At 39.3% G+C, this 24,641-nt stretch overlaps 1 protein-coding gene across 4 annotated transcripts in view; it reads right to left on the reverse strand.

The window, feature by feature from the left end:
- The window catches only part of lrp4 (low density lipoprotein receptor-related protein 4), a 457,879-nt gene that overhangs the window by 371,711 nt on the left and 61,527 nt on the right, over window positions 1-24,641 (reverse strand). For 2 of the 4 annotated variants that reach the window (XM_063061777.1, XM_063061776.1), the window contains exon 1: window positions 3,909-4,488. The exons of 1 other annotated variant lie outside the window; for it this stretch is intronic. In XM_063061777.1, coding sequence (XP_062917847.1) covers window positions 3,909-3,990 — 82 coding nt within the window. In that variant the 5' untranslated portion in view covers window positions 3,991-4,488. Of the gene's footprint in view, window positions 1-3,908; window positions 4,491-24,641 lie in introns of those variants that run through there. One more of the 4 variants, XM_063061780.1, reaches the window with a different exon arrangement.

A 24,641-nucleotide genomic window follows, 5' to 3' on the forward strand; every position in this document is an offset into this window, starting at 1 on the left:
AAAAAATAAATAAGCCATAAATATCAAGAACATGAGATGAAGAATCCTTGAAAGTGAGTCCACAGATTGTGGGAATATTTCAATGATGGGGCAAGTGAAGTTATTCCTTTTGGTTAACAGCCTGACAGTTAAGGGGTAATATCTGCCCCCGAACCTGGTGGTGTCTCTCCTGAGGCTCCTGAATCGTCTTCCTGATGACAGCAGTGAGAACAGAGCACGAGTTTGGTGGTGGGGGTCTCTGATGACGGATACTGCTTTCCTGCAACAAGGCTTCATGTAGATGTGTTCAATAGTGCGGAAGGTTTTACCCATGATTGACTGGGCCATGTCCATTATTTTTTGTAGGATTTTCCATTCAAGGGCATCTATAGAAGTTTGTCAGTTTTAGATGGCATGCCAATTCTTCGCAGTCTCCCAAGGGAGACTGAGGCACTGCTGTGCTTTCTTTGTCATTGCCCTTGCGTGCTGGACTCAGGGCAGGTGGTCAAATGATAACACTGAGGAATTTAAAGTTGCTGACCCTTTCCACCTCTGATTCTGCAATGAGGACTGGCTCATGGACCTCTAGTTTCTGCCTCCTGGAGTCAATAATCTGCTCCTTGGTCTTGCAGACGCTGAATAAGAGGTTGTTATTGCACCAGACAGATTTTTAATCTCCCTCTTGTACGCTGATTCGTCAGTTTAACTTTCAGGGCAGCTACATGCAAAACACTGAAATGAAGCAACATTGCAATTGTGTGTGAAGACTAAAGTAAACAGTAATGAACAGGTAACTATACGGTGAAGATAATTTGATGACAAATTTCACTTAAATGGAGAACATCTCAGATACACATTTTCATCACCAGTTTCTGTCTTCCAATCAATATATATTTTCACTCCCCTCCACTGAACATTGCGACAAATGGCATCAAAATCTATTTCAGCTGTGCAATATTCACATTTCTTTTAGCAACCATATCAATGTTGATGTTGAGTAAAATCTTAAAATTGCTTTCACCCCTTTTACCCCTAAAGCAACAATCAATTTCTATTATGATGGTTAATCAGTGTTCAGAATCTGATGACATTACATCCCAGGCTTTGCTTGGTTTTCATATTACCATTACAATTTCTGGCCACGATAAATAGTCTATTGTAACTTAACATGCGTGCATTTGTCTGTGTCAGAACTGTACGTACTACACTGGACTCACACGCTCATGGATTTTTTTTTCTTAAAAATGATGGAAAAGTACTACTTTGTAAAGCAAAAATCTTCTGCAAATGTGTGGACCACGCCATCTCAATTTTTTTTTCCTAATTCTATTGGCCAGTATTTAGAGCTCTTGCTTTCAAGTTTAAACTTGTACTCAAATTAAAACTGCAATTGTTGCAGGTGCAATTAAGTGCTTATCTAAGGCCATGATTTGCATTTCAGGTAGAAGTTAATGAGGTCCAGGACATCACTAGGCATCAGGAATCCATCCTAAGCTCAAACAATAATACTATTGGGCACTTCACTGCTGTGTAGAAAGTAATTGTTGAACTCAACTGCATAACTACAAAATGCAGTCTTTCTGAAAATATCTGGATGTGCTGCAGTTAATTCTTTTTTTCCATTTTTCCTTAATTTAAAATATATTTTATACAATTGTCAAAGTACATTCTATTGCAGTGTTTTCTTTATTTTTCGTAATTCACTCTTACTTTACAATATATCACCATTTCATGGACTGACTCATTTTCCTTTTTGCTCTTCCTAACATTGAACAGAAGACCAAAAGACCATAAGACATAGGAGCAGAAGTAGGCCATTCAGCCCATTGAATTCACTCTGCCATTTCATCATCACTAATCCAGATCCCATTCAACTCCATACACCTGCCCTCTTACCATATCCCTTGGATGCCCCTACCAATCAAGAATCTTATCAACTTCCACTTTAAGCATACCCACAGACGTGGCCTCTACCACAGTCTGGCAGAGCATTCCACAAATTCACCTCTCCTTGGCTAAAAAAAATTCCTGCTTACTTCTGTTCTAAAAGGTCACACCCTCAATTTTGAAGCTGTGTCCTCTAGTTCTGGATACCCCCAGCAGAGGGAACATCCTCTCCACATCCACCTTATCTAATCCTTTCAACATTGAGATCCACATGCATTCTTCTAAATTCCAGTGAGCACAGGCCCAAAGTTGCCAAATGCTTCTCATACACTAAACCCTTCATTCCCAGAATCATCCTCATGAAACTCCTCTGGACTCTTTCCAATGACAATACATCCTTTCTGGGCCCCAAAACTGTTGACAATACTCCAAAGCTCAGCCTGACAAGTGTCTTATACAGCTTCAGCATTATCCCCTTGTTTTTATATTCTACTTCCCTTGAAATAAATGCCAACATTGTATTTGCCTTCTTTACCACGGATTCAACCTGCGAATTAACCTTCTGGGAGTCTTGCATGAGGACTTCCAAGTCCCTTGTTTGAATTTTCTCCCCACTTAGATAATCATATGCACTATTGTTCCTTTTACCAAAATGCATTATCATACATTTCCCAACACTGTATTCCATCTGCCACCTTTTTGCCAGTTCTTGCAATTTGTCCAAGTCCTGCTGCGATCACATTGCTTCCTCAGCACTACCTACCCCTCCACCTCTCTTCGTATCACCCGCAAACTTTGCCATAAAACCATCAATTCCATTATCTAAATCACTGACAAACAGTGTGAAAAGTAGCAGTCCCAATATACTATAGACCATAAGACAAAGGCGCAGAAGTAGGTCATTCGGCCCATCAATACTGGCCCAAGGAAAACCATTAGTCACTGGCAGCCAACCAGAAAAGGCCTGCTTTATTCCATTCCATTCAGAACTATATCATTCAAGTAAATCCGCAATTCCATTTGATTTTGGACTTCCGGAGGCTTGCAATAACTATGATGCTTTCAAAAAAAATGTTCAGATTTCTTTGCATTTGTAACATATTGTTGGAGATATCTTCGATGTGAGTTCTTTATGCATTCACATATCAACAGTAGTTCTACTTTCTCACCTATTGCTTTTATTTCCATCATGTTCCGATTACGTGGCATAGTGTCCCAAATAAACAATTAGTTTTTGTTCTTTAAAAGTTGTCCCAAATAAGCAGCTGTCCCAATTAACCAGAAACCACTGTATTCCTTTGGAATACCTACCTCCATTATTTGGCAAAATAAGCCTAGATATACTTTTTAATAAAGGAGTGTGAATCTTTTGTAGGCAGATGGCATGCAAGGTGCATCTCTGAGAACCTTCTGCAGATCTAATGTCCATATATCGAAAGTGACAAGAGAAAGCAGTGAACACGAGGAAATCTGCAGATGCCGGAATTTCAAGCAACACACATAAAAGTTGCTGGTGAACGCAGCAGGCCAGGCAGCATCTACAGGAAGAGGTACAATCGACGTTTCGGGCCGAGACCCTTCGCCGGGACTAACTGAAGGAAGAGCTAGTAAGAGATTTGAAAGTGGGAGGGGGGGGTGAGATCCAAAATGATAGAAGATGGGAGGGGGAGGGATGGGGCCAAGAGCTGGACAGTTGATTGGCAAAAGGGTTATGAGAGGACCATGGGACGAGAGGCCTAGGGAGAAAGAAAAGGAGGAGGGGGGAAAAAACCTGGAGGATGGGCAAGGGGTATAGTGAGTGGGACAGAGGGAGAAAAAGGAGAGAGAGAAAAAAAGAATATGTGTATATAAATAAATAACAGATGGGGTACAGTCTTAAGAGTTATAAAACACGGAATTAGACCCTGTCGACCAACTTGTCTATACCAACCAAGTGTCATCCTGAGCAAGGCGCACTTATCTGAATCTGGCCCTTATCCATCCAACCCTTTCCCAATATATTCTGCCCAAATGTCTTTTACAACATTTTTAAATGCACCCACCTGTACATCTTCCAGGCTCCCTTCCATGGACTCGATGCTGATCATGGCCTCGGTACATTGACCTTATGACTTTGCACTTCATTGTCCACCCGCTCTACACTTTCTCTGTAGCTGCAACACTCTACTCTGCGTTCTGTTACTGTTTCCCCTTGTGCTAACTCGATGCGCTGACGTAATGTAATTATTTGTATGGATGACATTCAAAATATTTTGCAATCTACCTCTGTACACATGACAATAATACATTCATTGCCAAATTGGGTTTTTACATAACACAAGGCAAATATTTTTGATCATATTTCTGTGAAGAATGAAGTTCATGTATGCTTTATGCATCGTCAAAAGAGCACCCATTGCTTATTTTTTTAAAAAAATAATTCAAGAGGGTTGACAAAGCCTGCTGAAGATTACTAACTGCCATTAAGGATCTCGAAATGGCTTACTAGAGAAACAAATTTCTCCTGTGAAATGAAATAACATTTCAGAGTGGCCAAGATTTTCATCCACTAGATCTTGCTAGCTGAATTTGGTTGATTCCAATTTCCAGACTACTAACAATGACAAGAGCGAAATATGCATAAGAACACTTCTACATGCAGTTTCTCTCCAAGTTGTGCATCAAACTAACTTGGAAATATATCGCTGGTCCCTCATCACCATACCTAAGTCCTGCAATTTCCTGACAACACCATCAGGGACAAGTTTGGAGCACAGTCACTAGCCAGGGAATTAGTGATCCTGATCATGAAAAAAAAAATACATCAGATAAAAATAATGCCATCGTCCCAGGAGGTAGAAATTCAAAAGGCTGGCCAGGACTTTGTGTGCATGTATGTTTAAGAAGGGCATATTTAGCCTCAAATGTAATATCTCCATACAATTAACTAACGGTCTGATATTCACTTGGAATCTAGAAGACAAACAGCAACTTAAGCATGATAACACAGGACCTCCAGCAAATTGCTCCGGAAAAGTCTCCCTAAATTGGAATTAATCTTCAATACATGACATGGACAAAAAAAACTGGGTGAAAGTGAAAGTTTAGAACAGAAAGTTTATGCCAAACTTGTTGAACCCTTAGTTTAAAGCAGTGTTTTAGGTTCTAGACACTTCTCCAGTTTTCCACTAATTTAGGAATCAGAAATTAAAAGATCCCAGTCCAATTAAATGCCTCATCAGAAATGTTCAGTGATCGAAATTGACACCATCAGACCAGCTTGAATGTTTTATTCTTTTAATAAAAATAAAGGAGGCAGGCAACAAAAGCCTATTATTTTTGAACCACTTTGGCAGTAACTTTAATAAAAAAGAGACAATGATTAATTAAGAGGAATGTAACCGCTTGATAAATTGCGGTGCGCATCCTAGGAGGATTGCATTAGTAAAGATTTTACAATTATACAGACATTAGCTATCTAGCTCCTCTAATAGGCCTCTTATTCACAAATTAGGTAACTTTAAAGACCATAAAACCAGTGTCAGCATGAATATAAACTACATTTTATGCTAACCCCATGTGAAATATTCTCACATGAATAATACCACAATTCCTCACTTCCTCTGAAATGCAGAAACAATTGGACTAATTAACACTGGACTGCAACACCCTTGGACATGTCCCTGCATTTTTTCCTACACAATCCAGATTTTTTAAAAAGAATCTGCAAAAGCTTATTGTAATTGTAAAGTGATACCAGGCCAGAAAGGGTAATGGGGTATCTGGCATCATAGTTAAAGGCAAACCAATCATGGCTCTACATGAACCCAAAGGAAGAAATGAAGGAACAGAGAAGGGTGAATTGAGACAAAGCAAATACAATAAATTGACAGATTTCAGAAAGGAAAAAAAAATTGAAAACAAATAGCAGGAAAATAATTAAACAAGCTTGATATTCAACAGCGCGGTAGCATAGTGGCATTACAACACCAACTACCCAGGTTCAATTCCCACTGCTGTCTGTAAGACGTTTGTATGCTCTCCCCATGATGCAGGTGGTTTCTTCCCAAATCCCAAAGGTGTACAGATTAGGTAGGTTATTTTGGTCATATGGACTTACTGAGTGGCATGAGCTCTTTGGGCTGTAAGGACCTGTTACCATGCTGGATCGCAAAAATATATAAAAATAAATCTCTGGCAATAATTGACTCCCTGCAGAAATCAGATTAAATACCTTTGGGCCAGGAAGATTGCTTGGTCTTATGATCAATTATCACATCATTAAATTGGCTTCAAAAGTTAAAATCAAATTTAGCAAGTTCTTAAAAATAATAGCAAAAGCAAAACTAGGACGAAAGGAAGCAAACAGAAGAGCAGTAATTACCGTCAGGATGGTCTACAGGTTCCTGATTATAATTTAAATTTTCATCATGGAAATTTATTAGCATATCCACATATGCCACTTACATCTCTGTTAATTCCTCTTGGAACATGTGATATAGAAGCAGTGGGAAGTCATTCAGCCTCTCTGGCCTGTTCCACTGTTTAACCAGATTGCAGATGATCCTTTACACAAACCCCACTTTCAAAGCACTGAAACATATCCCATAGTATCTAAGAAATCAGTCAGTCTTGAGTTTACTTAGTGACTCGGACCCCATTGTCTTCTTGGGTAGAGAATCCCAAAGGTGAAGAAATTTAGAGTCACAAGATCACGTAGCTCAGCCATAGGAGTTCTGGCCCATCAGATATCGATCTGCAGGATTCCTTCACTAATCCCATTTTATTCCTCACATTCCCATTCACTCGCTTCAGATTGTACTACTTACCTGCCCAATAGATACAATTTACAGTGGTCAATTAACCTAACAATTCGCACATCTTTTGGACGTGGCAGCAGACGAGTGCACATGTGGTAATTCCACATGGTCACAGGGAGAATATGCAAACTTCAAGACATAGAGCACCAGAGGTGAGAACTGAACGCAGGGCAATAGACCTCTGAGGGAGCAATTCTACCAACTGCTCCCCTCTGTTGCTCCACTGGAGTGGGGTCAAATCAGTCTCAATAGCAAATGACTATGTAAGACAGAAACAAAATAATTATAACACCTTGTAAACTGCAAGACCTAATCACAAAGACACAAAAACATTCTACAGTTCCAATTAGCATGCTTCAGTTCCAACTGGTAGTTTTATCATGAAACAAAGTATCAACACATGACAAGCATTGTATGTACCTGAGAAAATTCCCAAGCAAACAAATTGTCCTCAAATTTTAGCTTCACACATCTTCCTTAAAATTAAAATACTTCATATGTTTGAATTATATGCATTTCTGAACACAATGTCACTGAAATTTAAACTATTTTGAATTCCTTGGCAACTCTGACAAGGCAAAGCTCTACCCTCGCCTTTGCCTTCTGTCAAAGCTTCACACAGGGTGCTCCAGCCACAGAGTTCCTGTAAAACAACATCTGAGCCCACTCGAGGCTGAGTCCTTATTGCATCTCACCAGATGCCTCTAACATTCAGGGTCCCAGCAGGATTCCACTTGTGCAATCTTACTTGATTATTACAGCCATGGGGAGAACATTGGCAGCCATTCTAGGCAATGGGCCAGTTTCAGAACTAATCAGCCCATAACTTCGGAAGTAAAAGACGTGAATAGTTTAAACATCCGTTGGCAGGAGCACTACCTTCGGTCAAAAATCATCCTAAATGACTGGCAGCCCAACAGCCACTTCTTTTTTGCTGCTCGTGTATCAAATACATCTGCGCTCATGTGACCCAAATCTTCCAGTGCAAAGTTATCCAACAGAGCTGCCTCCAACCTGATACACAAGGGTATCACCATGCAGTACTTGCTTGTTAATAACTCAACAGTAAGCTCACCAAGAACATCAAGATTCAGTTATTATCAAAGAATGTATAAATTATAAAATCTTGAGATTTGTTTGCTCACAGGAGGCCACAAAGCACGAAACCCGGAAGAACCCAATTAAGGAAAAAAAATTAAAATCACCCAAACAAACAACTCAAGCAAATGACAGCGTTCGGAGCCAAAATAAACGAATCCTTAGATCCACGTAAATATTCCATGAATATTCCCTCAACTCCCCACCAGTGAAACTATTCTTCAAAAATCAGAACCAAATACTAGGCAGCACAACTTGAAAGTGCCAAAGACGAGATATCTTTTTGCCAGATATCTAACTTGCTGTACTGGTCTTGGCTTAATTTATTTATTTAGTGATACAAAGCAAAACAGCTTTTCAAGCTGTGCCGCTCAGTCACCCATTGATCTAATCCTAGCCAAATAACGATACAGCTTACAATGATCAACTAACCTACTAACCAGTATGTTTTTGGACTGTGGGAGGAAACCAGAGCACCTGGAGGAAACCTATGCGGACAATGGCGGGACACGCACAAACTTGATTACAGAGGAAGCAAGAATTGAACTCTGACTCCCCAAGTTATTGTAGTATCATGCTATCAGCTATGCTACAATGACACCCCATTTTAGAACCATTTGATGGATATGCTTTCATTTAATATGGGCACATGCTTTAATTTGATCAGATAGATTTAACATGCAATACAAAACTAAATTTGGGAGAACTAATTTCGATGTGTGTGGTTAGAGGTCGATATTTAATAGTTACCAGACACAATTTTCACCACAGTGGTTGAGTGCATTAACATAAAATTAAAATTTTACAAACTGAATGTCTGTTGAAGATTGTGTTATAAACAAGCTGTTGTGTAAAAGTTTTCAACAATATTTAATGTAATTAATTGATATCAATAAACTTTTGACTAGAGTCTCTGTCCCAAGCCTGTTTCTCCTTTACAGCGCTGCCTAACCTGTTGAGTGTTCCAAGCATTTTCTGTTTTTGTTTCATTAAACCAGGTTTTTGACAATCCACAACCGCTTTCCTTGCACATATTGTGACAAAGTTAGTTTATCACAGCTCACTATTAAACCTGGGTATGTATAATGGATAACATATTGATGTCCAAACAGAACTCTTTTATAGAAGGTTCATCTTCCACCTTTTCTGAACTGTACAGAAAACAACTTAACTCAGTAACAAAATCTACAAGGTACAGCAGCAACTTGCCAAGGGCACATTCCAAACCCACAACTCATTTAGTTCATTTGATATTGGAAGAGGTTAATTACCCATTGAGTCTATGGCAACTCTCAGAGCAGTCTAAGCAACACACACACACAAAATACAGAAGGAACCCAGCCCTGATGAAGAGTCTCAGCCCTGAACGTAAACTGCTTATTCCTCTCCATGGATGCTGTCTGACCTGCTGAGTTCCTCCAGTATTCTGCACGTGTTCCTCTGGATTTCCAACTCTGCACAAATCTCTTGTATTTATTGGTGTCCTTCAATCCTATTCACTGTAACCTATGGTTACCTATAGGTTGCTCTGTTGCCTGTACTCTGTCCCTTGGCTATTTCCACCATGATTCATTGGTCCACACAAGGGGAAATTAACAGTAACCACTCAATCTAAATCCCACACAGGCAACAGGTGAGGTCAAGTTTAAGCACAGGATCCTTTCACTCCAAGGGTCAACATTTTAAGATTAAACAACATTCTGACTTGAGGAAATATCATTGTTCTTTTGTGGTCCCTGGACTTAAACACTAAGTGTGTACCATCACTTCAAAGCTACAGCAGTTCAAGAAACTAGCATACTATGATGACTTCTCGAGTCTTTTATAATGAAAATGGTGACCTTACGTACAGTGCCCACACATTGTAAGCAGGCTATGGGGGGAAAAGAAAAAAAAAATATCACCACAGAATGTGGACTTTTCAATGATGATTCATTACTGCTTAGAAATTCTGGTCCAAAAGAGATTAATTATTCTCTTGTTTCTGCTTCAACCTAACTGGATATTCTCTAAATTTGGAGGAAGGACTTGGATGTTACGAGTAACATCTCACTGCCCCCTTGTCAAAACATTTTGCATGATAGTTTTCCATTTCTTCTTTAACTATCTGAAATGGAGCTTGGAATAAGAGCTACCTTACTCTTGCACTGGCTGTTTCATGTCCACTAAAACATGTTTTGTGTGAAAGACGAGGTCCTGACAAAGGCTACCATTTTCGATGGAAGAAAAATCACAACTCTTAACATAAATTACTTAATGGCATTCATAAAGGCAGAATTTTTATCCGCTGTTCTTTGATTCAGTTTCAGGTGAATTTACAAAAAATCCTGTTGCTAAGATACAGAATTACTATAGCCGATTTTCTCATCCACTTAATCTGTAGGTTGTGAATGGATTAAAAATTGGTAATAAGATTTCAGTGGAGCACTTGTTCAGTACCATCATTCACAGTCAGTTCCTTCCCCAGGTTAATAAAGTGTGATATAAAGAGACTGGCAAATAGGTTGGGCTGACTATAAAATTCCCATCCATTTATTGTCCTTTAAATTGGACATTGTTTGTATTGACAAAGCAATCTGTTCCACCGGGCACAGAAACACTTTCCAAATGTTGTAGCTCTGGCCCTGTCGCCAAGCACAAATTGCCAATGCTATCATAGGGTTTTTCAATAATGAGTTGACAGCTACCCACTGTGCAGAGCTGTGGGCAAGTTCATCTTGCTCACAACAATTCAGTACATCTCATTAGTTCCAGCAGCTGTATTTTCAGGTAACTAAGAGGCTACCGGTTCTCACATGAAATAAACAATGAGAGGAAAAGGACTCATTTCAGACTAAACAATCACAGGGCCGCCATGCTTTAGAGACAATGCGAGAGACAGGTTTTGAAAAAGACTTCCATTGACGATGTGGCCTCAACACTAAGAAACAACATTTATAGTGACTCAACATTTTGGCAGTCTAGGATGCCAGCGGCACTGATCGCCACCATGGCCAACAACATATTGATGGAGCCTGTTTTAAGCTTTATTTTGTATTAGATTTCTTCATATGCTCAACAAAGAACAAAAATCTGAAAAGACATATTCTTGGATTGACAGGTGATGATCTGAATATTCTACATAGCATTAATAAAAGATTACATGTAGAATATTAGGAAGCAAAGCCTAAAGTAAAGATATTTAAGAAGTGAACAACCTATTTAAAGTTAACACCTATTTATATTCGGTAGAATGGTTTGCACTGTATTGTCATAATATTGCACAGATAATTTCTATGCTAACACTTGAAGAGAATAGTAATTGTATTAACAATGTTGTGATGTCTGCTTAACATTATTACCAAATCTATTTCATTCTATGTTTACTCCGAATTCCTGCAGAAATTAAACTCCATCATCAGTGCTTGAGGCACAAGGACCTGCTGTTAGAATGGAGTGCTACATTGACAGGATGTGGTGAAAGGTGTGGGAGGTAAATTACAATAGTTATAGGTCTGGTTTTCCTCTCTGAAATTAGCAGCCTGAAAATGAAGCACAAATTGGATTTTTGCAGAAGAAAGATCCACTGTGTTCTTACAAAGGAATAACAGGATATAATTATAGAGATGAGAGGAATTAATTAACAAATGGATCTGGCATTCGATTTGTTTAAAGTCTCTCAATAAACTGTGCAGTTTGATTTTATTCATTTCAAATCCGAGCACTTAATGCAAATTCTGAACCATTTCTAAAATGGAATACCACTTGTCCAACTGAACAAGTTCTGTTGTATGTAAAGTCAACTTTTACCCTTTACTTTCCAGTGGCTAGATAAAGAAAACATTCCTCACTACTATATGCAAATGTTATTCTTGGCACATTCTCTGAAGAAAGTCTTCCTTTAACTGAATATAAGATACATTTCATTCCAAGTAAATAAAATGACTTTGTTTAATGAAGTAATTAACTTTCCCAATATTTCTAGGGATGTCCAGAACAAGGAAATTACCCATTTATATTTCCCACAAAAAAAAGGACAGATGTGTTTCATGTTCCCTCTTTAACCTTCGAAGGAATGCATCTCAAATCTCCTTCAATCTATGATTCAGAGATTGGACTGGAGTAATTACACCCGTTCATCTTCATTGCTTGTGCACCATGTACTTCATTTGTTGCTGTCACTAATCCATGCTTTATACATGTACCTTCCTCACAGGATACTAGAAAGACATTTCTCTCCTTTCATGGAATTTGGCAAGTTACTTAATTTCTTGCTTGCACAGTTCTGGCACAATGAACATGGTCATGTTATCAGGTGGGAAGATTATCTGAAAGGCTGCTGGACCTTCATAAAAATGTTATCATCAATACCAGGGCGAATGACTACAACTAGATCTGACAAGCCAGAAGCAGCTGTAATAGGTTCATTTCAATCTGCTTAAACAATGAGCCTCCTGCAGAGAAAAAAAATTCTATTCTCACGATACATTCTTCACATGGAAAGGCAGTAAAGACTCATTTTTTTTTATTTGAAAAAATATAAAGTTCATGCTATTTTCAGTATAGCTTACAGTTATAAAGGATTAAGTCAATCTCCCACAGTCCAAGAGCAGAGACCAATGAGATTTTTTTGGTATTATGGTGAATTCTTGCATTCATATTTAATAAATTCACAACTGTAGATTTTAGTAAACGATTTAGCTACCAGACTACATAGCTCAGGACACTGACTTAATACCCTCAAAAGAATGTCAATGCAAACAACAGAGTCTGGAATAAAGGTCTAAGGGCAAGACCACTTCTAAATAAGTGAATTAGTAACTCAATAATTTGCACAACTTTGATGAGCATTTACGATTCAGCACCTAGAAATGCATCGCTTGTTAGTACATAGCATGCAGGATAGTAGTGACAATGCAATGTGCTCTAATCCTGAAGTACATTTTGACTGCACTAAATTTTTAAGGGAGAGTGTAAAATGTCATCACTGCTCTAAAATACTTAGCTCTCTCACAACAGAATTCCTAGGCATAAATCTGGAAACCAGTTTTATTTTTCTAGGTCGATCTGAAGCCAAATGATAACAACAATGATGCAAACATCAGAGGCTATGCTCAAGGCAATGCGTAGTAAAGGTGCAAATAAGCTTCAATAAAGGTGCAAATTAGTAGGTGCTAATAAAGAGCTTTGGGGCCAAGTGTTGATATGAAGAGAGTTCCAAAATGCACAGAATTCCATGTCAACCATTCCTCATATCATCTTGCATTCTTTTGTGCCATGACCGTTTTGGGAGATTGAGGGGCAGTGGAGATTATGTCTCACTGCCCAGTAGTCAATCAGCCAAGGGCATCCCACAGGAACTGCTACACTCCCATTTCTGCACTTGAATCTCAGTCACAGAGAAATACAGTGTGGAAAGAAGCCCTTCAGCCCTCCAAGTCCATGCTAACGAACAGCCACCCATGCACACTAATCCTACATTGATCCCTTTTGGCATGCCATACCCCAGAGTACTCTTTTTAATGGATTTCTGTCTGATTCAGTGCAATTTTTCTGGAGACTAGAATGAGGATTGGTGCTATACGTGATACATTTGCCCATCAAGATAGTGGAGCCCAATTTTCAGACAATTGTTTTCTAAAACGGGGTGAGGGAATATTGGTCGACATAAACAGAGGAGCAATATTCAGGTATTTAGAACTTTACGGAATAAATTATTTGTCATAGTTTAAAAACAATCCCAGTTACAAGAACTGAGATTCTAAGCACCAATCCTCTCTGACCACAGGCGTGTTGCTAGAGGGCTGGGAGCACACAAATGTGAAGAAAGAGATCAACCGGTTTTGAGACCAGAAAGCCCATCAATGGTAATGGATTCAATTTACAAAACAATTCAGAGGCACTGCACACATCTCTTAAATTGGCATAGACTAATCAAGCCCAGTCAGCATGAACTTGTTAAAGAAAGATTGTGTCTGACTAATAATGGAAATTTTTAAAGGAGTAAAAGGCCAGGATCAACGATGTCAATGTATTATACATAGTCTACATGGACTTTAACAAAGTTTTTGACAAGTTTCCACATGGGAGGCAATATCTAAACTTGCCTTGCTGGCAAGCAGCCAAGGGCAGTGGTTTACAGGCACTTTAGAGACTGAAATTGTTTTGCCAGTGAGGTTCCACAAAAACAGAAGACGATGTTGAGGGGGAAAAAAAGCTACTGAGCATAAAATATTAATGTACTACTCATCAGAGCAGAGAAAGTGACAAATGAAGCTCAATCTGGAGGTGTGTGAAATATCTCAGAATGCGCAGAGGGCAGACTGCAACAGGAACGTAAAAGGGACATGTCTGACAAGTATAGGCATAGAATTGTGGATTACATGTCTACAGATACCTAAAGTACCAGGATCAGTAAGTGTGATGCTTGGGAAGGCACACAGGCAACATACTTTAATGGCCATAACAACACTCTATGCATTCTGGGAGGTCATGCTAGAAATGTATCATAAAGTCTGCTCAGGATGATGCTAGAGTACCGTATGTAGTTTTGTTCATAACATTATATCAAGAACATGATAGTACTACTTGGCTGGCATCCCTTTCACTATTCCAAGTATTCATTCCCTACACCACTAGCCTATCATGGCAACAATAGATATCAACAGGGTCAATGCAGCAACCGTAATTTTTTCCAGTTGTGTCTCCGGAACTGTGATGTCAACAGTCTAGAACAGGGCCTCCCAACCTGGGGTCCACAGAACACCCTCCATTAATGATAGGGTTCCATGGCATAAAAAAGGTTGGGAACCCGTCATCTAGAAGGAAAAGGCCAGCTGATGCTCAGGTTATCTGTTGGGATGTCCCTTTACAGCAGAGTTGAGGAGCCTGAGGGTAGTGGATCTGTGGAATTCATTGCCCAGGTGGCTGTGGAGGCCAAGTTATCAGGTATATTTAAAGCAAAGTTTGACAGGTTCTTGATTAGCAAGGCCATCAAAGTTGTGGGGAGAAGGCAGGAGAATGTTGTCAAGAGAGATAATAAATCAGTCATGATGAAATGGTGGGGCAGACTCAATGGGCCCCAATGGTCTAATTCTGTTCCCATGTCTTATGGTAAAATACCCCATCCAGTTGCACACCATCCTGGCTCAGAAATAATATTACCAGCCCTTAATTGTTATAGGTCACATTACTGTATTCACTACGCAACAGTACTTTTGGAGAGACTTCAGCAAATAAACTGCAGCCTTCAAAACAGCACCGCATAAGGATAATTAAGTGTATTGATTTCCAATTCTTGATTAAAAACCAGTGTATCCCTCTCCAAATTTCTTTCTCATGTTTGCATCATATCTGAAGGTACTTTACAACTTGCCATCGGCTAGAAGGAATGATGAAGCACAACTTTATTCCGTGCTTTCTGCATTCTGGGTTTTACATTAGCTTTCTATTTTCATCTCCATCCAACTCTAGATTTTAAAAAGTTAACTCTCTTCCCTTGATGATTATTTCTAACTTCAGCACTTAAAATGTTAACTGACAGGAATGAATTCCTGTGACAGCAGTATATTAATGACCAAAATGTCCCATTCTTCATTTCTTTCTCTTACCACACAAGTATTGTTGCTATCTCAGTGGGGATCATTCAGTCAAGTTAAAATTTCTGGAACAGCTTTAAGTAATTCCCTCCAACAACTCTAGTAAACCGTGGCATCAAATCAAGTGAGATGGAAATATCAACAAGCAATATTTTTGTGCTTCCCTTTAAGTTCTGAATAGCAAAACAATAAACTGTCAATTCAATACCACAACCACATTGGCAATGGGACCACCATATTCTTCACGGAATTGTCATTGTTTTAAGTACCACCTCTCAATATTGAAAGAGACCCTGAGAAGGACTTGGCTCTTTAACCCCAAAACCAGACAGCCCTACTTCACATCTTTTATAAGGATAGCCCTAAAACCACAGCATCCCAAATCAGGACCAAAACAAAATCAGCGAAAGACTAGAGAAAAGCTGTGTTCTCCTTGAATAGAAGGCCAGTAAAAACAAAGCCATACAGTTCTTTAGTAGTGAAATTGGGCAATTCTCAAATTTAAATCTTCTTTCAAAGTTTTAAATACACAAGTCTTTGACTGCCATTTCTAAGCTTACTTGTATACTTCTTTCCCTTATATTCCTCAAGAACACAAATAACCATTAAGTAACCCCAGGGAGCAGTTTCGTAAAATGTGCTGCTTCTAAACTTCCTTTGTTCGTCCAACACAGCAGTCAACTTCATTTCCATCTGCTGAAAGTAAATCAAAAATAGCCAAAGCTTTCCTGCTTGGAAACAAACTACAGCAAAAGAGAAATAATAGCTGCTCTCAGCTTCTCACTCCCAACATCCACTCAGCAAGTCATATTCCTGCACAATCCATTATCTCTTTCCAAATATCCCCACTGATTTGCTGCTCTACCAGACGGAAGCCTGGGGTTTCTGTTTCTGAGGACTCCATTGATTTGTCACCAATGATAAGTGTTCACTACATATTCCCACAATCCCTGAACAGTGAAGATTCTCCAACATTGCCCTCCAGGCGAGAAGGCGGAACAAAGGCATAAATTCAGGAGAAATAAAGATCCCCTCTATTTTGAAGTATCAGGTTCTTAAAATGCTAAAAAGTTGTATAAGGAATGAAATATGTTTTCCCTCTATGACAAAGGCAAGATGCAGTTTGATTTAACAGCTTATACACTGTGCTTCCTTTAGGAAATTTATTTGGACAATCCCTTCAGTAATAGATTATCTGAATGAAACAATGTCAACCTTCTCCGATAGGAATACGAGTACAGTGGATTCTGGTTAATTGGAACAGCTGCTTATTTGGAACAATTTTTAAAGAATGAAAACTAATTGGAGAAAATAGACAGGGTTTCCTTCATTTGTTTGGGACACTATGCCGCTTAATTGGGACAGGAGACTTGCCAACAGTTTCTAACTCGCATCAGTTGTGTGCACATTGTGTGGTCACCGTGCTAAGAGCAAACAATTTTTAAATGGCGCCACTTGCGTGTGCTTGTTCAAACAGCAATGATTTTTGGCACTGATAGTTGGCAAGGAATAAGCAATAAGACAACTCAGAACTGTTTTGCTCACTGTGGTTCAAACGATTCAGACTTGGAGATGTGAGAAACAGCAAGAGTGGAAATGAAAAGATTTCACTACCTCTACAAGTTGAAGGTATCAACAATCATCTTGAATGTCACAATGAAAGTGAAGATTTGGAGGAAGCAATCATCAAAAGCATTGTATGAAGGCAGTCCACCAAGTGTCTGCATTGAATATGTATATTTATAGTCAATCAAAAGAACACAGCAACATACACTGGATGAATTTATCTGTTGATAGCTATTAAAAACTAACATACAGTTTTATAGTACTGTCATAGTATTGTTCGTTCCATAAGATTGTTATAGCCGGGGGGTGGTAAAGTGGACAAGCTCACACCACTTATTAAATGCTCCCAATGGTGTGGGCCTCAAAGAGGCCCTGACGACCAAGTCCAGCTCCTGGCCTTTGTGTGTGGCTTAGCTACCAAGCCCAGCAGAACTGTTTCTACTTACAGGAGAAAGGGTAAAGGCAGGTTACTGGCACCTTAAAACTAGTTGCTTCAGGCAGATGGGGCTCATCAGCCTTGGTTGGCAGCTCAGCTGGGAGAAGGAAAACTCTGGTCTCAAACCTCCGCTGCCTTGCGGCTACACCCACACATCAGGAAGGTTTTGCAAGTAAACCCAGAGGGAAAAATCCAAAGCTGGAGTCCATAAGGCAGTCCTACATTGGTGGCAATTCTCTAGTGGTGCAGGCACCAAACTGTATCAGACTCTGGCATTCCTTGGGGTTCATCAGTTGCGTGGAGTGAGTGAGCTTGCTACTTGGGCAACAGCTTGCTCTCCATAATCGTACTAGCTAGGCTTGTGTATCTAGACAGCTAGGACACAAATATCCATTGTCAACTCTGACCAACAGAGACCCTTGGTAGTGTTGTTAGTGTTCCAATTTGCTCTGTATTTCATTTAAATACATCATTTGTAAGCCAATTTGAATTGTAGTTGGTCTTTTTTAATACTTTGATAATTATTTCCATGAAACTTCAGCTAAATTGGGGTAGCCACTTCATTGAGCCAAAATGTACTGGTCCCAAAGTGTCCAAATTAACCAGAGCTGTCCACTGTAATCACGTCTGTTACATGGACACACAGCTAAATGAGCCTAAAGATGTATTCTCCATTATTCTTATTTTTCGTCACTTCTCTGTATACTAAAGCACAGTGGTTAAGTTGAAGATATAAGAGGCTCCCCAGGTTCTAGAATCAGAAACAGCAATCAGCTGGAAGAACTCAGCAGGTCAGGCAGTGCCTGTGGGAGGAAAGGAAGAATCAATGTTTCAGGTTGAAACCCTGCTTCAAGGCTCTGTGGTTAAGTTATTGGACTAGAATGAAAAGAACTGGGCCACAGGTTCAAATCCCAGCATGGCAACTGGAGAATTTAAATTCATATAATCCAAGAAATGTGACAGTTTAGAAACATTTGCAATCTGTAACCATGACCATAAACTGTCATAAAGTCTTCTCTAGTCAAGTGATGAGTAATGTCCTTGGTGTGGTGGCGGGGGGGGGGGGAGAGAATCTGCCATCTTTAACCTGTCTTGCCTCTTTGTGTCTCCAGACCCACCAGTGTGGTTGAAGTGGATTGCCTCTTTAGTTCAACAGCTATTAGGGATGAAGACAAATGTGGCCATTGCTCAGCAATGAACTAGAATTCCCATGAACTGGAACAAAACAAAAAAAGTTAACCTAAACAAACTGTTTCTACTCATTTCAAACTTTAAAGTGCTGAAACCATCCCAATTCTCAAACTAATTTGAAATGACTGCTTATTTTGCAGGCAAGTTTGCATCCATGAAGTTTAAGATTTATTGAGTGAACTGAATTAATGTTTGCATGGTGTGATTAATTAATTTCATGAATATACAAGAATGATAATGTGTAACATTACAACTTTCAATTGATCCAAGTGATATGTTGTGCAGTCCAATCAGTGGGGAACTGCAGGTAATCACTATTACAATACCATGCTATTCAATGGCAAATTATGGCTCTTAGAATATCATTCACGATAATTGCATTTGCAGACATCCCACACTGCAAAAACTCATTTCAGGGAGGTAGCACCCCTGTCCCCCGCAACCCCATATACACACCCTCCCCCCCCCCGTCGACCTCCAAGGGTGTATGTAATACTTTGTTCAGTGATTTTGTCTAATCTGTAAACCAAGTTGGGTATATGCAGAAAATGTGACATTAAAATATGTACTTATATTATCATGTTTATTCTATTACAACTTGAAGCAAGTCTACAGGGAGTTTGGCCTCATCACGTAGGACATCAACAGAGTAGCTCCTTAGCAGCTAGCCAGCTCGTTTAAATAACGTTAGCTATGCTAATGACAAATGACACCTGTTAAACTCACCTCAACATGTCTTTTACATTTTAACCCACCATGGGCAATAGAAAAGTCACTGTTGCAAATAGTGCAGCGAGCTACACTGTCATTATTTTTGAGATCGACTGTAAAGCCCGCCCACAGAGAAAACTGGTAGGCCTACTTAGCACGAAGAGAGACCAATCAGGATGCTCGCTCTCCCTCTCAATCAATCAATAAATAAATAAATAGATTTCCGGGATATTGTATATAATTTCCAGGCGTCAGGGAGCCACTATCAATATGCGGCAGACTCCCGGAACTTTCGGGAGAGGTGGGATGTCTGCATTTGTACAACAATAAGATTCACCATATTTACTGTATGAATTATCTAATATCTTAATTGTTCAATAACATTTAAACATTTCAGTAATTCATTCATTTTTAACCTACATGAATTTTTTGCTAAGATTTTTTGCTTTTTTAAAAGAAGTTTAGAATGCTTCGATGCAGATTAGTACGATCTTTTAAGATAACCAGCATTATCTGTTTGGTTTTGAGCTCTTTACTGCAGTGCTGGGATCTGTGCCTCAGTCAGCCTTTGTACCTGCACAAGAGGCTTGTACTCATGAGCTAGATTCACACCCCAGTTAATTAGTGAAACCCATTTTAGAAATGTTAAGCCAAAGTTTGGTTTATTCCCTACATGGGCACAAAATATCTCATGGCACTACCTGGAGACCAACTGGGAAATGCTCCTCAGTGTCCTAGGCAACATTTATCCCTCAAACATTACATACACACAAAAAGAACATATCACCATTACTTCATCGCTGCAGAGCCTTGATGTGGGTGAATCAGCTGCTCTCATACAGCAGTGACCACACTTAAAAGGCAATTCATTGGGTGTAGAGCGCTATAGGACGTCCTTTGGTTGTGAAAGTTGCTATAGAAATGCAAGTTCTTTGTTTATTATACAAATCGTTCTGCCACAGCAGGAATGAATTTAATCCCTTTACAGTTTAGTTTGGCCACTTGGTTTTAGACAACACTATGCTCCATCTTGGGATAAGAAGTAGTCTGACAAACTCACAAACTGCATGGCATGACTACAAGCAAGCCTTTGTTATCATGGAGCAACACTGGGGGCTGATGTCAACCACTCCAATATTAGTGATGTGAACCAAGCAATCTTTCAACAAAATCAAAACAAAATGTGCAGAATCAAAAGGAGCTGCAAAATGGGAATATTTGGTTAAAAGAAAGAGACCGTAAAACAATTTTCTCATGTGTGAAAGAAAATGTAAGCAAGGCCAGGTGCAGCAGAGGTCTGCTGTATTACAAACATTCATGCTTTACTGCTTTTCATGCAAAACCCAGATCTATTCCCTTCTGCACATTAGACCACACTGTGGAAGTTTTATCATCAGCATCGAAGATTCCAATTTGAATGAGACAATCAGGCAAGCATGAGAAATTCATTGCCTAAGCATTTTGTTTATTATGCTCAGAGATTACTTTAAATACAATTAGATTCTATGTAAATAATATCTTTTAAGATACAGTATTGATAGGTATGACTACTGCCACACTGAAAGAGCTGTTAAATAACGTTTAGTGGCACATCAATTACCCACATTTTTTGCCTCTGCAGGTCATCTATTCAAACACTATTTATAGTTGATAACTGCATTCAATTTATGAGAAATTTCATGCTCCTGGTTGCCAACCAGTTTTACTCTGAATTTTACACATATCAATAACTGAATATAGAACTTGAGATATCTGTATCTTTTCAGCACCTGAGAATCATTCTTTTACTTTACAAATCAAGCAGAAGTGGTGGTATTTCTGAAGGGCTACCATCATCCACCTGACCCTGTCAGAAAAGAGAGAGATTTATCTGTAGATGAAATCTAATTTACTGCTGACATTCCTATCTCCTTGAACTAGCAGATCCCTTATCCCCCATCTGCATTCTTTCAAAGAACAAATTTTGCATATGACACATGCTAAATCTGTAAAGCAAATTCTACACCAGCTCAATGGTCTACAGTGTATTAGAGGCTTACAAGAGCATTCTCACTTAGGAATCCAGAAGCCCTCAAGTGGAGTACTCAGAGAGCATAACATGACAGTTGGAAGAAAAAGTTTGTGAACCCTTTGCAGTTACCTGGTTTTCTGCATTATTACTCATAAAATGTGGTCTGATCTTCATCCAAGTCAAAACAATAGACAAATACAATCTGCCTAAACTTATAACACATGAATAATTGTATTTCTTCTCATCAATATTGACAATTACAGTCTAGGTTTAAAAAAAGTACTTGAAGCTCTGGGGCAAAGCCCTCGACAAAATCTGTTTGAGGTCAGGTGTTCCAATCAATGAGATGAGATTGGAGGTGTGGGTTGTAGAGGTGCCCTGCCCTATATAAAAAAGATACACAAAGTCAGGTTACTGACAGAGCCTGCTCTTAAGATTTGTTTCTGCACACCATGCCTCAATCGTAACAAATTTCAGAGGACCTTAGAAGAATTGTAGAGATACAGGAAGCTGGAAAAAGGCTGCAAGAGCATTTCTAAACACCTGAGTGTTCAGTCACAGTAAGAGAAATTCTCTACAAATGGAGGAAATTCAGTTCTGCAAAGATCACACCAAGAGCACAATGTGCATTGCTGATGGAGGTGAAAGAGAACCCAAGGGCAACAGCAAAAGATCTGCAGGGATCTCCAGAATTTGCTAAAGTCTCTGTTCATGTGTCCCCCATAAGAAAAACACGGAACAAGAATAGTGCTCATGGAAGGGCACCAATGAGGAAACGACTGCTCTTCAAAAAAAAACATTGCTGCACATAAGTTTGCAAAAGACCACTTGGGTGTTCTACAACACTTCTGGAACAATGCTCTGTGCACAGATAAGACAAAAGTTGACATTTTTTGGCAGAAATGCACACAGTTATGTTTGCAGGAAAAAGAACACTGCACACTAACACCAAAACCTCACCTCAACTGTGAAGCATGGTGCAAGGAGCATCATTGTTTGGGGCTGCTTTGCTGCCTCAGAGTCTGGACAGCTTGCAATAGTTGAGGGAACAATTAATTCCAAATTGTATCAAGACATTATAAGGAGAATGTCAAGGTAGCTTCCATCACCTGAGCTTAATAGGAGTTGAATGATGCAACAAGGATCTAAAACACAAAGTAAATCAACAACAGAATGGTTTAAAAAAAAAGAGAAAATTTGTGTTTTAACTCAAATGAGATGGCATGGCATGACCTGAAGGCTGCTGTTCATGCAAGGTATCCCAAAAATATTGATAGAAACCATAGAAACTACAGCACAGAAACAGGCCTTTTGGCCCTTCTTGGCTGTGCCGAACCATTTTCTGCCTAGTCCCACTGACCTGCACACGCACTATATCCCTCCATACACCTCCCATCCATGTATCTGTCCAATTTATTCTTAAATGTTAAAAAAACCGCATTTACCACCTCATCTGGCAGCTCATTCCATACTCCCACCACTCTCTGTGTGAAGAAGCCCCCGCTAATGTTCACTTTAAACTTTTCCCCCCTCACCCTTAACCCATGTCCTCTGGTTTTTTTCTCCCCTTGCCTCAGTGGAAAAAGCCTGCTTGCATTCACTCTATCTATACCCATCATAATTTTATATACCTCTATCAAATCTCCCCTCATTCTTCTACGCTCCAAGGAATAAAGTCCTAACCTATTCAACCTTTCTCTGTAGCTGAATTTCTCAAGTCCCAGCAACATCCTTGTAAACCTTCTCTGCACTCTTTCAACCTTATTTATATCCTTCCCGTAATTTGGTGACCAAAACTGAACACAATACTCCAGATTCGGCCTCACCAATGCCTTATACAACCTCATCATAACATTCCAGCTCTTATATTCAATGCTTTGATTAATAAAGGCCAATGTACCAAAAGCTCTCTTTACGACCCTATCTACCTGTGACGCCACTTTTAGGGAATTTTGTATCTGTATTCCCAGATCCCTCTGTTCCACTGCACTCCTCAGTGCCTTACCATTAACCCTGTATGTTCTACCTTGGTTTGTCCTTCCAACATGCAATACCTCACACTTGTCTGTATTAAACTCCATCTGCCATTTTTCAGCCCATTTTTCCAGCTGGTCCAAGTCCCTCTGCAGGCTCTGAAAACCTTCCTCACTGTCTACTACACCTCCAATCTTTGTATCATCAGCAAATTTGCTGATCCAATTTACCACATTATCATTCAGATCATTGCTATAGATGACAAATAACAATGGACCCAGCACTGATTCCTGTGGCACACCACTAGTCACAGGCCTCCACTCAGAGAAGCAATACTCTACTACCACTCTTTGGCTTCTTCCATTGAGCCAATGTCTAATCCAATTTACCACCTCTCCATGTATATCTAGCGACTGAATTTTCCTAACTAACCTCCTATGCGGGACCTTGTCAATGAACTGAAACAGTTTTGTATGGAGGAATGGTCTAAAATTCCTCCTTGCTGTTGTGCACGTCTGATCAGCAGCTACAGGAAATGTTTGGTGGAGGTTGTTGCTGGTATTGATAATGAAATACTAGGGTTCATATGTTTTCCAGCCTGGACTGTGAATGATTAAACAACATGTTCAATAAAGACATGAAAAAGTGCAATAGTTTATGTGTTATTAGTTTAGGCAGATTACGTTTCTCCATCATTTTGACTTAGATGAAGATCAGACCACATTTTATGAGCAACTAATGCAGGTAATTGCAAAGGGTTCACAAACTTTTTCTTAGAACTGTACTATTACCCCCATCAGAAAATGTCCTTGCCATTGGGAAAGCCTGAAGCTTGGAGTTACCCACTTCTCATTGCAAAGCCAAATGAAAATAAACAAAACAAAAATCTGAATTATAATTTAATGGAATCAAATTTAAACATACAAATTCCAGGTGCAGTTGGCAGTCCTATTTGAGGTAAATGATGATTGCAGTCTAGAATTAAGAACCAGCAGAACAACTCCAGCTGCACATTTATACCAGTCTGAAACAGAAATCTTTGTGTTACAAGTAATAGGTGAGCAACATAATGAAGTGGTAAGTTTTGTTAAGGCAGAGTTTAAAATTTGAAATTCTAGTCCCAGCCACCATTTATTCAAGCACTATCTTTATTTCTGAACAAATGTTTCTAATCGCAAATCAGGCCAGTAAATAGGAGTCCTTTTAATAGTAACACATTAAAGGAGCATTATTGAAGAGATCTCTTCCACTGATGTTGTTCCCATTAGCTGGAAGAAAATCTACACTAGTGGTGAGCTGTTTTATCCAAACTATGTAATCCTGCTGTGAAAAGGAAGTGCCATGAGCAGATAAAAAGGCTATTTTAAACAAGTGTAATTTGCTCTAATCAGAAGCCTTACATATTCAGATTT

The sequence above is a fragment of the Mobula hypostoma genome, chromosome 11, assembly GCF_963921235.1.
Source record: "Mobula hypostoma chromosome 11, sMobHyp1.1, whole genome shotgun sequence".
Classification (NCBI taxonomy): domain Eukaryota; kingdom Metazoa; phylum Chordata; class Chondrichthyes; order Myliobatiformes; family Myliobatidae; genus Mobula; species Mobula hypostoma.